General features: G+C 37.3%; 6 protein-coding genes across 6 annotated transcripts; 3 read left to right on the plus strand and 3 right to left on the minus strand.

The window, feature by feature from the left end:
* Nucleotides 1–59: 59 nt before the first annotated feature.
* Nucleotides 60–2,597, plus strand: C9374_014630 (uncharacterized protein; the record flags this gene model as incomplete). Its single annotated transcript, XM_044690639.1, has 1 exon — nt 60–2,597. One exon carries the CDS (start codon nt 60–62, stop codon nt 2,595–2,597), a length of 2,538 nt encoding a protein of 845 aa, XP_044553222.1.
* A 310-nt stretch (nt 2,598–2,907) lies between these two features.
* On the plus strand, nt 2,908–3,141 carry C9374_014631 (uncharacterized protein; the record flags this gene model as incomplete). The annotated part of the gene is made up of 1 exon (XM_044690640.1): nt 2,908–3,141. The coding sequence occupies one exon, from the start codon at nt 2,908–2,910 to the stop codon at nt 3,139–3,141; it is 234 nt and encodes a 77-aa protein (XP_044553223.1).
* Nucleotides 3,142–4,120: 979 nt separating this feature from the next.
* C9374_014632 (uncharacterized protein) lies at nt 4,121–9,760 on the minus strand (the record flags this gene model as incomplete). Its single annotated transcript, XM_044690641.1, has 1 exon — nt 4,121–9,760. The coding sequence occupies one exon, from the start codon at nt 9,758–9,760 to the stop codon at nt 4,121–4,123; it is 5,640 nt and encodes a 1,879-aa protein (XP_044553224.1).
* A 1,511-nt stretch (nt 9,761–11,271) lies between these two features.
* On the minus strand, nt 11,272–12,480 carry C9374_014633 (uncharacterized protein; the record flags this gene model as incomplete). The annotated part of the gene is made up of 2 exons (XM_044690642.1): nt 11,272–12,146; nt 12,249–12,480. The coding sequence occupies 2 exons, from the start codon at nt 12,478–12,480 to the stop codon at nt 11,272–11,274; spliced, it is 1,107 nt and encodes a 368-aa protein (XP_044553225.1).
* A 341-nt stretch (nt 12,481–12,821) lies between these two features.
* C9374_014634 (uncharacterized protein) lies at nt 12,822–13,115 on the plus strand (the record flags this gene model as incomplete). The annotated part of the gene is made up of 1 exon (XM_044690643.1): nt 12,822–13,115. One exon carries the CDS (start codon nt 12,822–12,824, stop codon nt 13,113–13,115), a length of 294 nt encoding a protein of 97 aa, XP_044553226.1.
* A 167-nt stretch (nt 13,116–13,282) lies between these two features.
* C9374_014635 (uncharacterized protein) lies at nt 13,283–14,239 on the minus strand (the record flags this gene model as incomplete). Its single annotated transcript, XM_044690644.1, has 1 exon — nt 13,283–14,239. The coding sequence occupies one exon, from the start codon at nt 14,237–14,239 to the stop codon at nt 13,283–13,285; it is 957 nt and encodes a 318-aa protein (XP_044553227.1).
* Between the last annotated feature and the right edge of the window lie 64 nt (nt 14,240–14,303).

Raw genomic sequence — 14,303 nt, forward strand, 5'->3', positions numbered from 1 at the left:
ACCTTGTCGATCGTAAAAGATTTTGCGCCAAAAAAGTTCGTTCTTAAATCAATTAAAAAATGCCTCGGAACCGACAATCTCAACAACGAGGGTCATTGCTGTCCAATATTTCATCTATATCGGGTGGTTATGATCCACAATCACCATTACTAACAGCAGGTAATTCTGATGAATTTTCGTTTCGGACTAGATTGCAGAATGATGGAACAATAGGAACCAATCTCAAAAATAATAATAATCTGGGAACGCCGACTAGGGCCAATAATAATTATTGGAATAATAATCAAAATAATATCACTAGAAATAGTCCGAACGCTTCTTTGAGAGGAGAGTCACCAGTAACAATATCAAGCTTTGAAAAAGAACGACATTTAAAAAATCCAATTCAACCATCGTTAACAAAGGATGAAATTGCAGTTGAGGAAAGGTTGGAACGAATTGAATCATATTTAAAAACAGGAAGCTTTGTGGATACAAAACATCATGACATGAACTACACACCTCAGGTAAAGAATGACAAGGAGCAAGACAATAGTTTATATTCATTAATTGAGCCCTCACTCAAAAAGAGCCCTATATCCAGAAAATCCACAAGCTCGCCTTCCTCTGGAAATGATAAGAAATCCCAAAAAACTCCCACAACTCCAATTGCAGATTTATTTTCAATAGGAACTTTGCCTTCGTCGTCTCCGTCGAATAAGAGAAAAACAGAGAGTGCGTTTAATGATAACTTGCTGGAAGCAAAAACTTCACAGCAGTCAACAAAGAAAACTGAGGGAAAAGAAAAACCCTCAATGTCCACAATGGATACCAAAATACCTCCTCTGCCGTATCACAAAAAATTAGTTCGAGCTCAATCTAATGATTCCAATTTGATGAAAGAAATGAAAATTGAATTTGATGTACTTGATAAGAGAGGGAAATTTGTAATGAACCGAGTTGAACCTCGAAAATCTAATGTTGTAATTGAGCCGCAAACTGCTCGAACCTTACAACGAAAGAAGGCAGACTTACGAAAAGCAATTGAGGAAATTCAAGAGCATGTTTATTCGCCGTCTGCGGCCTTACATTCATTTAAGCAAAATAGCTCCACGAGCTTAACCTCTAATTCAGCACCATTTTCAAACACTCCTCTCCTTAATAAGGACAGCATTCGAAATATATTTACACAATCGATATACATGACCAAACGCAACACCTCTGATATTGCCTCTCCAACTCACCAAAGAAATTTAAATAATCGATTTATTGAAGCAACAGTCACTAGTTTTACAAACAACAACGATTCTGCCGAAGACGCTCAGAGAAAGCAAGAGAAACCAATCTCCTCGAAATTTGGGGAGCAATACGAGTTTGAATCTCTGGAGAGTCTGTTGTTGAATGAATGTCCAGAACCAGTAACCTCAGCGACCATGGTTGCCTTTCCTGCCAAAAGAAAATTGTGCTTATTTGGTGGCATGACGGACACGGGACCTACCAACGATACATGGCTTTTTGAAATTGGACTTCAGAAATGGATTCGAGCTCAACCTTTGCTATCCTATGAAACCAAAAAGAAAACCAATGAGACCATGAATGCAGCATCATCGTCACACAACAACTCGGTAAAACCTTCCAAACGGTTTGGTCATTGTGCAGCTGCATACGACTCGAATACCATGTACATGTTTGGTGGAGGAGATTTGGAAAGGAGAATTCTTTATAATGATTTATGGGTGTTTAAACCAGATCCTTTTCCCGTATGGAAATGTATCAGTAGTAACAACAATAACACATCTCAAGGAATGCCCTGCCCTAGAATTTATAGCGTTGGAGTCGTTGCAGATGATTTGTTTTTTGTACATGGAGGAGAAGGAGCGAATTTTAAACCCCTGAGTGATTTGTGTGTATTCAGTCGAGCGAAAAACGAATGGATTCCCATCCTTAATAGTTTTCCACGACCTTCTGCACGTTTTCTACATACAGCAACTTTATTGGACAATCACAAAATGGTCATTATTGGTGGAAATAACAATACTGATGAAATGTCAGATACGGTTTGGATTATGGACACTCGATCTCTATTTTGGAAAGAAGTCAAGATGAAAAATGTTGGACCATTCGCCAAAGGACCTCTCTATGGACATACTGCATCGGTGTGGGGTAATAGGATTTTAGTTTTTGGAGGAGTTAATGGAAAAACTCGTCTCAATAACGAGAAGGTATGGCTTCTCGATTTGGAAGCCAATTACTGGGTAGATATTTCTGACAAGTGGCAAGCATTTTCTGAATTACCTACTGCACGATTTAAACATGTGACAGCCTCTGACTTTTATTCTCACATTAGCTGCAACACCTATCGAGCGAATGCTAGAGACGAATTAATTGAGCTCTCCAAACATCAAATTTCTCGATATTCTGAAAAATCAGACTGTACTCGATCCTATGACACGACACTTCTTCGAATGCCCACTGACACTCATTTACAAAAGATGACACGATTATATATTTTTGGAGGAATGCAAAATAACAAACGCCTTAATGAATTGTGGGACGTTTCATTGACATTTTCACCAATTCATAGTGCAAACTATGAAAGAAGAAATCGAATAGAATGATGAGAGGATTTTTTGATCAAACAGAGTTCACCATGGACATATGGACGGAAGAATTGAACCGTAGCAGCAAGCATGACACGTGTTTCATCAACGATTTTAGAACCCAATCAAAAAATATTTTCTATCATTTTCTCGTATAGGAAATGGAAACCACACAAAGCTCTGCGGAGTTATTGAAAAAACTACAAAAAGATCTCAAAAATTTCAAACACCATCAATTAAAAACAAATCAAAATAGTGACCTTCTGCGCACTATATCATCCAAGAATTTTTTACTCCTATCAAATTATTAACACAAAACTCTATCATCATGTTCTGTTTTCTTGTTGGAGTGGCCTCGGGAGTGTATTTGCACAAGAATTACGACATTGATCGTTTGATTGCCGACATGAAACCCAAGTTTGCATCCGAGAATAAGGACAGTGTGTGGGAACGAATGAAAAAGTTTGAACAAAAGTATCGAAAGGAAGTCGTGGCACAACCTCCTCCATCATCATCCACCCCATCGACACCATCAGAGAAGAATGACTCTTCGTCGAAATAATTTTGATCTCATTCTAGTATGAAACCTCTAATTGGGTAGAAAACCCTTTTCAATGTACATAATTTCTACCTTGTCAATATTTGAAAATAATAAAACTTTGAATTCATCATACACCTTAATACCACAATTTCGAAATGACAGTAAGAATATCCTTTCTGTTGCTATTAATGACAGCTGCTTGTCGACATCATGATACAAATCAATTTCAATCCTTGTCCATTGTTGTAAGATTTTCAAACAATCCTCACTTGCGATTAATCTTCAACAAAAAATGTTATCATCGATTCGAAACATTACACACTGTCATCGGTGATGGTCTTTTTGACTGTAACGACAATAATGACTCTTCTGTAGTAATCCTCGTTCTTTTCGATTTTTAATTCCAAATATTAATCATCACCACCAGCATATTCCGATGATACAATTTTGGAAATTCTCAATCTCTATGATAATAATACAAAAATTATTAATAATGATCACACGGACCAATCAAACTTTAAAATAATTATTTAATGCGACTCTTGTTTCACAATTTTAAAAACTATCATGAAAATGTTTGTTGTTTTAGTGGAAATTTCGGATTATGTGATTATATCGCTCCCAGTGAAGTTCAACATCAATTTTCATATCCACATAAAGAGTTCATATAAATTCAAATTTTGGTGAGCGACAATGGAAAGAGCAGAATTCAACGAGGAATTCAAGCTTTTGATTTAGATACTAAGGGGTTGTTATTTAAAATCAATTTGAGCTGTAAACCACTTTGTATTGAATTAGATATTTATGATAATTTATTGGTAGGAGCTGATGATGTCTGTATTTATTTGACATGGAGAGTAAGCATGTGTATCGATCAGAGAAATGGTCAGTTATTTGTTGCTTACAGATCAATCATTAAGTGATATATTCCTTAAATTTCCCTTTACTCTTCAGTGTCTAGAATACTCCATCAATATGTTTCAGCACATAAACAGAGACTTTAGCAACCATTAGCCAATTCCACATCCAAGTGAGATGCCTCAGTAATCTGCTTAGCAGCAGAAGTTTCAGAAGCCTTCTTCTTCAATAGGACCACAGCGGTCGCAACAGCAGAGAAAGCTCCAATAGCACCTAGAGCAACCAGTGGAACAGTGATACCTACGGCAATTGCAACAGTCTGATCTGAACCATTAGATTTTCTCTCATTGGACACAACAGGTCTCTTCTCAATGGAGAGAAGTGAAGAGGATTGAACTCTATCTGAAATAATTAATGCAGTGCTAACATCTGACAACACTGCAAAAGATCTCACAGTACCATTTGTAGAAAATGCTGGAATCAGGAATTCCAGAGTGGTCACACCTGAAGAAATGTCCTTGTTGAGGGATGAGATGATTTGACCGTTTTGTTCAAAATCGAATTTAACTCGTACTTGTCTGTTTGAGTAGTATTGCACAAACGATGCTTGATTAATTGTGAGCTTGACAAGCGTTGAGGCTTCATTCACGTAATCTTTTGAACTGTTGAATGTGAGTTGAAGATTGGTGGCAGGAACATGGACAAGTTGACATTGATCACCCATAAATCCAGCATGACAGCCACACTTGTCAACGCTTGAACATTGCCCCTTTCCACTGCAAACACTGCTTGTATTGGTTGATAAGATACCAAAACAGAGAGGTTGAGAACAGCTAAATCCTCCATATTTTGTTGGTTCGTGGCAAGTACATTGATCAGGGATTGTACAGACTCCTCTTCCACTGCACACATTATTGGTATCATTGGCAGGAACTTGGAAACAAACAGGTATCTCACAATTAGATCCAACATAGAATTGAGAGCATTTGCAAGTATTGAATGCTGTGCATGTACCATTCTTGTAGCTACAAACAGCATCACTTGTTGATTGGATTCCATGGCAATAGGTGTTTTCACAATTATTACCAAAGTAACCACTGTCACAAGAGCAGGAATTGATACCTGTACATTTTCCATGACCACTGCATACAGATGGATTTGTTGATAAGGTGCCATTGCAAAAGAAGGCATCACATTTTGCATCTCCATATCCAGATTTGCAATTACACAAATCTACACCCTCACATGTTCCATTTCCACTGCAGACATTATTGGTATCACTTGATGAAATACCAAAACATTTGTAATATTGACATTTTTCACCATCATATTTGGAAGCATCACATTGACAAGTATTGTTCCTGATGCATGAACCTCTACCACTACATGCATTGCTTCCTGCAACAATATAGAAACAAATTGGTGTCTCACAACTATTTCCTGTCCATCCCTCAAAGCATGAACAAGGACCTGGTTTGGCACATGTACCATTCTTATAATTACAGACATCAGAAGAATTGGCAAGTTTTCCTTCACACATTGGTACATTGCATTCATTTCCAAACCATCCAGAAGTACAAACACAATTATTCAATGACTGACATTTGCCATTTGAACTGCAAACATTATTGGTGTCAGTATGGTTTTTGCCATAACATTTCCAATCTTGACACTTGTCTCCATAGAATCCTGTTTTACATGAGCAAACATCCCAATCAATGCAAGCTCCATTTCCAGAACAAACGTTAAGGGTATCGTTTTTAGCCTTACCAAAACATGTGGCATCACGAGGAGAGCAATAATCAGGTGCAATACAATCTCCTCTTAAATTATTACACACGGTACTGTCATTGGCAAGTTTTCCAAAACAGATTGGGAATTGACATGTGGTTGAAGGTGCATAACCATTGGTGCAGTTACACGTGTTGTAATCGATACACTGCCCATGTTCATAACAAACAGATACACTATCAGATTGAACACCAAAACACGTTGTCAAATGACACTCTTTTCCATTGTAGTTGGTGACACATAAGCATGTGTCTGGTCCAGTACATGAACCCTTACCACTGCAAACATTAGGTTCGGTAGAGTTAATTCCAAAACAAACGGCGACTTGGCATTGTTCACCAACCCATCCCTCCGAACATGAGCAGTTGTTTGGAGCGTCACAGGTACCATTCATGTAATTACAAACTGATGAATCATTCGACAGGATACCAAAACATATTGGAATTTCACACTCTACTCCTGTATATCCATCCTGGCAAACACAATTATTTGGAGACGTGCATTCACCTTTACCATTATTGCATACGTCTTTTTGACCTTGAGTTTTTCCATAGCATTTTGGAACTTGACAATCACTTCCTGTCCACAATGAGTCATCGTTACAAATACACGAATCAGGAGCATTACATTGGCCACGACCATTACAAACAATGGAGGTCTCATTAGCAAGAGTTCCGTTACATTTTGGAATATCACAGAACTGACCTCCCCAATGAGTTGAGTTACAAACACAAGTATTCACATCAACACAAATACCATTACCAGTACAGACATTTGATTCATCTTGAAGTGTGCCATTACATTTTGATTTGTCACAGAATTGTCCACCCCAAGAAGATGCGTCTGAACAAACACAGACATTTACATCGATACAGTCACCACGATTGTTGCATACATTGATTTCTCCCTGGAGAGTTCCATTACATTTTGGAATGGAACAATATCTACCTCCCCAAATTGATGAGTTGGAGCACTGACAAACATCAGGTTCAACACAAACACCCTTTCCTTCGCACACTTTTTCTGAGGTGGCCAAGGTGCCGTTACATTTTGGAATATCACAGAATTGACCTCCCCAATGTGTTGAATTACAATTACATTGATCAACATCCAAACAAACGCCCTGACCATTACAAACGCTCGAATCGCTAGCTAAAGTTCCGTTGCATTTTGGAATTTCACAAAATTGACCTCCCCACGAAGAACTGTCTGTGCACTGACAAGTATTAGCGTCAATGCATTCACCACGGCTGCTACAAACATTGGAATCACCTCTCTGAGTTCCATTGCATTTTGGAATTTCACAGAATTGACCTCCCCAAGAAGAGGTTACGCATTGACACACATCTACATTCACACAATCACCGTGGCCATTGCAAACAAATGATGTTTCATTGGCAAGTGTACCATTACATTTGGGAATTTCACAATATTGACCACTCCAAGAGGAATTAGTACACCTACAAACTTCAGCGTAGACACATTCACCTCTACCACTGCACACATCAATCGAACCTTGTACAGTACCGTTACATGTTGGTGTTGAGCATTGGCTGTCAGTCCAACCATCCATACATTTGCAAATTTCTGGTAAAATGCAGTCGCCCTGTTTGTTTGAACAAACTCTGGCCTCATCAGCTCTGATGCTGTTACAAATTGCGATTTCACACTCATCTCCAGTCCATCCTGAATTGCACTTGCAATTGTCTTTGGAAACACAGGTTCCATTTCCATAATTGCACACGTCACTACTTGTTGAATTAACACCAAAACACATTGGAATTTCACATTCTGATCCATTATACCCGTCAATACATTGACAAACATCAGGACGAATACATGTTCCATTTTGATTATTGCACACTGATGTTTCATTTGCCAAAATTCCATGACATTGTGGGATGTCACAGGATTGGCCAAACCAGCCATCGCTACAACCAGACACCAATTCGACGAGAGCAGAGGAATCTCCAACTAGAACACTACCTGTGGAAGTTACCGCAACGGAGTAGGGTAAGAATGATACTGTGGTTGCTAATTGTCCGTCTGTCAATGAACCAGAAGCTCCAGTTCCAGCAATGGTAATCATATTTCCATCAGTTGTTACCTTTCTGATTCTCCTATTGTTGTAATCAGCAATGAAAAGTTCTCCAGCAGAATTCACTGCAACTGACGTTGGATAATTTAGTTGTGCAGAAGTTGCAGGACCATTATCTCCAGAAAATCCACCAATACCTGTTCCTGCAATTGTTGAGATTATTCCATCAGTTGAAACTTTTCTAATACGATGATTATTGTAGTCAGCAATGAAAACTTCTCCAGCAGAATTCACTACAACTCCCCTTGGAGAGTTTAATCTTGCAGAAGTTGCTGGACCATTATCTCCAACAAAACCGGCAACACCTATTCCTGCAATTGTTGAGATAACACCACTTGTTGAAACTTTTCTAATACGATGGTTATTAGAGTCTGCAACGAACACTTCTCCAACAGAATTCATTGCAACTGAATATGGATTGAATAATTGTGCTGAAGTAGCTGGACCATTATCACCTGAGAAGCCAGAAATTCCTGTTCCTGCAATTGTTGAGATTATTCCATCAGTTGAAACTTTTCTAACACGATGATTACTGAAGTCAGCAATGAAAACTTCTCCAGCAGAATTCACTGCAACACCCCTTGGAGCGTTTAATCGTGCAGTAGTTGCAGGACCATTATCTCCAGCAAAACCAGACAGAACGTTTCCAGCTACAGTAGTTACTGTGTTGTCTGCATGTATTCTACGTACAATATGATTGGCAGTATCAGAAAACAACATTCCCCCGTCAGAAAGAGCTGTAACATATGTGAATGAGCTTACGAACATATTTTCAATGGGAATTCTTCCATAATTGCTATTTCCTGCAATGGTAACGATGTTTCCATCAGTTGTTATCTTTCTGATTCTCCTATTGTTGAAATCAGCAAAGAAAACCTCCCCAATCGAATTCACTGCAACTGAGTGTGGATTGAATATTTGCGCAGAAGTAGCTGGACCATTATCACCTGAGAAGCCAGAGATTCCTGTTCCTGCAATTGTTGAGATTATTCCACTTGTTGAAACCTTTCTAATACGATTGTTATTGGAGTCTGTAATGAAAAGTTCTCCAACGGAATTCACTGCAACTGAAGTTGGATTATATATTTTTGCAGAAGTAGCTGGAATATTATCACCTGAGAAACCAGGGGTTCCTGTTCCTGCAATGGTTGAGATGATACCACCTGTTGAAACTTTTCTAACACGATGATTACTGAAGTCAGCGATGAAAACTTCTCCAGCAGAATTCACTGCAACGGAGTATGGGTAGAAAAGCTTTGAAGAAGTTGCTGGACCATTATCACCTGAGAAACCAATGGCTCCTGTTCCTGCAATGGTTGAGATGATACCACCTGTTGAAACTTTTCTAACACGATTGTTATTGGAGTCTGTAATGAACACTTCTCCAGCAGAATTCACTGCAACTGAAGTTGGAAAATTTAGTTGTGCAGAAGTTGCAGGACCATTATCTCCAGAAAAACCACCAGTACCTGTTCCTGCAATGGTTGAGATGACACCACTAGTTGAAATTTTTCGAACACGATGATTACTGAAGTCAGCAATGAAAACTTCTCCAGCTGAGTTCATAGCAACACCCTTTGGAGAGTTTTGCTCTGCAGAAGTTGCTGGACCATTATCTCCAGAAAAACCACCAATACCTGTTCCTGCAACAAGATGAAGGGTTCCATTTGAATCCATTTTCCAAACCGTATTATAAGTAGAGCTTGAAAAATATATCTCATTGTTCAAACCCAAACACACACCAAAGGTAGAGCCCAGTAGTGCCGATTCAGCAACAGCTCCATTTATATTGGTTGATGTTGTAGTAACCAATACATGTGTTTTATATTCAGCACACAATACAGCACCAACAAACAACAATAACCACACAACAATGGACCAAGCTGTCTTCATGAATGTTTTTTTAACAATTCAAAGTGATTCTTCTCTTTAGATTTAGAATTTCAGAGAGAATGTTGTTGTAATTGAGAGGTGACAAATCATCGCCGGTACTAATGTATGTACATGGAAGTATTAGGCTCAAAGAGGAGAAGGGTATTTGATGCGGCCACTACTTTGGTCATGATTTTAGTGCGTGTATTTTTCTCGTTAAAAATGATGAAGTTGAAATTGGTATGCCATGATGGTTTTAGAGATGACTCCTGAGTACTTCCCAAAATACTAGACAGATCGTCACCCCGCTATAACGTCGGATGCGCCATACATGGTATTATTGAGTTTTCTCGTTTGTACTAGGTGAATAGAGTAATTCCTTAATGGCATGTGATAGTTTTCCAATACCATAATATATTTGTCCTAAATAGAGAATGCTTCTGCCACTGAATTTGCTCCACAATGAGTTAAGAAAATTTTGATCTTGTTCAAAGAGAGAAGCCCTCTCTGAGGTACGTACGTCATGAATTTGTGCAAGTCAGCACGTTCCATAAGAGTGGTTAAGCCCAAATCCTAATTCGTTTCACAAATTTTCCATTTCTTCTCAGTGATGCTTCAAAGAGATCCCAATTGGTCAATTGTTCAAGTCGACCCTTCCAATCACTAAATGGTACAATTCCCATTGAAATTTGAGAAGAATTATTCATGGTATTCAATCTTATTCTGTAACAAGGAATAATTATCACTCTCCATTTCCATAAGTTCCAAAATTTCAATAATCAATTTTTCAATAGGATATATAGCCTTTTCAACGATCATCAAGACCTCGTTGTACATTCAATTTAGATTTGCTTGACTCATGAGTTGAGCGTACAGTTTGGGTCGACGATATTCTTCAGTGTGGTTGGATTTGGTTGATTTCGGAAATATCAAATGGATTTTCTTTGTTGTCCGATCAATCAGAACCAAAGGAGCTAAAAAAGCCAAGAGAAAACAGGTTGAGACATGTTGATGTGCAACCGACACTCGGGATTTAATTGTCGAGTGCTGTGTTGAATTTGTACAAATGATCGCAGCAGAAGCAAATACAATTTGCGAACAACAAGAAAAACAATTCCTCCACCACTTTATAACGCAGTACGAGGAGAAGTGATGGTGAATAATAATGGTCAGGGAATGTATTGACTGTTTTTGAGAAGGCATTCAAACATTGGCAAAAAAATAACTGGATTTTTCAAATCGTTTTTCATTGTCTTGTCGTAGTAAGAGGTGGCCTTATCAAGTTGTCCCATGTTAAATAAACAAACGTCTAAACTATTATCCCTCAGAAAACATTTCATCATTTTCCAAAGTTTTTTCATACAATGCAATGGCATGATAACATCGACACCATCAGAGAAGAATGACTCTTCATCGAAATAATTTTCTCATTCTAGTATGAAACCTCTAATTGGAAAAAACCCTTTTCAATGTACATAATTTCTACCTTGTCAATATTTGAAAATAATAAAACTTTGAATTCATCATACACCTTAATACCACAATTTCGAAATGACAGTAAGAATATCCTTTCTGTTGCGATTAATGACTGCTGCTTGTCGATGATACAAATCAATTTCAATCCTAATCCATTCCATTGCTCTAAGATTTTCAATCATTTCAAAGATTAGATCCTTCTTGGAATCATTTTCAAAATAAAAAAAATTATTCTTCTTTGAGCCTACAACCATCGTATCCAATGAAGAAAATGCATAGGGTTCATCGACAAATACATGTTTCACATGTATCGTTTTCAAATGTACAAGTTCTTTACATTTCTTGGAATGATGCATACCATTATGCTCTTCACCAAATTTCAATGGAATGATTGCTGACGTTTGATAGGGAACCTTATCTTCATCTTGTTTCACACTACAGAGTGTCATCCTTTTTTTACAAATTTCCAAAGCTTTGAAATATTTTGATTTTCCATCATTCATCTCGTAAATGAAAGGTTTTTTATCAGAATTTCCATCCTCCAAAACCATTTCATTTCCTGTTCCCCAGAAAAATGCAATTTTCAAGCCCACATACAAATATGGAGCCAATAAACATCTGACAGAAATTAAAGGACTTGCCAAAGCAATGAAATTCATCAATTCCAAAGACAAGTATCGTTCATTAGGTTCATCTTTTGATTTGGACGTGTTGACCATAATTGGAACGCGAATGGTTTTCCTTTCTTCATCAAATAATTCTCCCATCATGTATCGACAATATAAACCACCCATCGAAGATCCAATAAACGAAATTCGTGAGGGAAGAGTACAAGTATTGAGACATGCTGTCCTGTCAGTCGTTGCATGTTCAAAATCATTTCCATATTTTTGGCTTAATATTTTGGATAATTCTTTCAATAGTCGTTTTCCTGTATATTTGAATATTACACAATAAATAATTATTTAAGGTATTAAATAAATAAGTATTAATTTGGAGGAATTAAAAATTGTGTTGAAACATTGAATATTACCTCCTTGGACAATTCCATCACTCGTGCTCGACCAATTCCATAAATATCCATTATTATTGGCACTCATATTCAACATGATGAATTGTTCTTGTTGTTGAAGTGAAGCTTCTTCTTGTTCTTTTAAAAGCATTTTCGGTAATTCTTTTTCAATGTATTCCAAATGTCCTGTATTTCCTTGAAGTCCATGACACAGGACGACAAGATGTTGAATAAGCGAATTAGTTGATGACATTTTTTATTGTTGGGAAATGAACCTCAAGTTCCTATTTCCAATAAGGATTGAAATTGGATTTATACAATTTTCATTCCTATGCAGGAATAGTTGAACACATAATGGTGGTTGAAATGGAGTCAAACAATGACACATCACCACACACGTGTTTGTAAAAATGTCCATGCAATCATTTTCTTGATGAAACAAATTGTAGAATCAGACACGTATCACGTTCGAATTTCATCTTGGAATCATTACTTGATCTTTAATACCAGCTGCTTCTTATTCAAGTAGTTAATATCAAGTAAATTCAAAAACAAATTGCTTCACGTGTTTGCTCACTCAAAAAACTTGTCAAAATGATATGCTTCATTGCTGGAATCATTCTTGGAGTTTATCTTTGCAGAAATTATGATATTGAACGAATCTGTTCAGATGTCAAATCAAACATTTTCAAGTGTGAGAGTAGTGTTTGGCAAAGCTTTAAAAACACAGAGAAGAAGTATAGAAAGGAGCAGCAAGAAAGCAATACTGTGGCTGATAGTGGCACTGCTACATGCTGTAATCAAAGCTCGGCTCCAACCTTACAACAAATGTATCCAACCTTTGCATTGGGATCCACTGAAACACAAGACACGCTCAAGGACCAATAATCTGAAGGTAGCAATCTTCAACATTACTAATGGGAAGCACCACTTCCAACATCTAATCCATTGTAAATATTTTTCAGATAAGTCAACTCGGCAACTCGGTTGGGATCTTAATAGAAACATAATAAATTCAGTGTCAATTATGAAACCTCATAAATTCAAGTACACCTTCACTGACGAGTATGGCCATACTGATATTCAAAGGATTCTCTCTTCATTCTCAAAATCGTGACACCTATCATGACGAGTGACCAAATAACAATGATGCAATTTAGAACTACAGCAGATATTGACAAGCTCAGATAGCTGCTGTAATGATAATTCGGATCCGTTGAAATGAACATGATTGCAATAGAAATACAATCCATAAATATTAAAAACAGCAAAGAACCAATATATCCCACATGTAAACTCTTGATATACTCTTTCGTTGGCTTGAACGCAAGCATTCCTATAATTGTAGTAATGAACAAGACTACACAAACAGGAACAAAAACAATGATAAATGAAGTAACATAATACGTTGTACTAATATCAATGAATTGATTGAATGGAATGGCAGGTAATATGAAACATCCTAGAATTAATAAAATAGAAAGAGCAGTAAAGCAAGCATTAGAAATAACGGCTGCTTTTTGTAACTTGTATGGTTTCTTAACGTCCAATAATAATTTCTTGGATGTACTCAAATGTTTTGAATCTACATGAATAACACTTCCATAATTATTGTGTGTGGCCAAACTGAAGGAGCTTTCCGAACTTAAAGTATTTTCTTCGGATGGGAAAGAAACTCGGAGATTTGACTTTTTCTTGTTGGTGGAAAACCAACTCGTTAATCGTGCTGATAATGAACGATTTTCCAAAGACTTATTTCCATCATGATGAAGGTTGTTGCCATTCCCATCGTCTTGATCTAATAACACTTCGGGCTCATTTCTATGATGTTGTACTCGAGAAATTTCTTCCAAAATTGTATCCGTTTCGTCCAAATCGTCCTCTGGTGTTCGGATATTGGTGGCAGCAATTGCTACTGAATTATGAAGCAGTGATGATGATGAAGAATGATGCACTACTGAAGCGACAGCATGAGGGTGATGATGAGTTGCTGTTCGATGAGGCGGTTGCATTTTTTTGAAATTAAATTCATAAAAAACCATTCGATTTGGAGGATCAAATTGAATCAAATTCATT

The sequence above is a fragment of the Naegleria lovaniensis genome (genome assembly GCF_003324165.1).
Source record: "Naegleria lovaniensis strain ATCC 30569 chromosome Unknown tig008, whole genome shotgun sequence".
In the NCBI taxonomy this organism is placed as follows: domain Eukaryota; phylum Heterolobosea; class Eutetramitea; order Acrasida; family Naegleriidae; genus Naegleria; species Naegleria lovaniensis.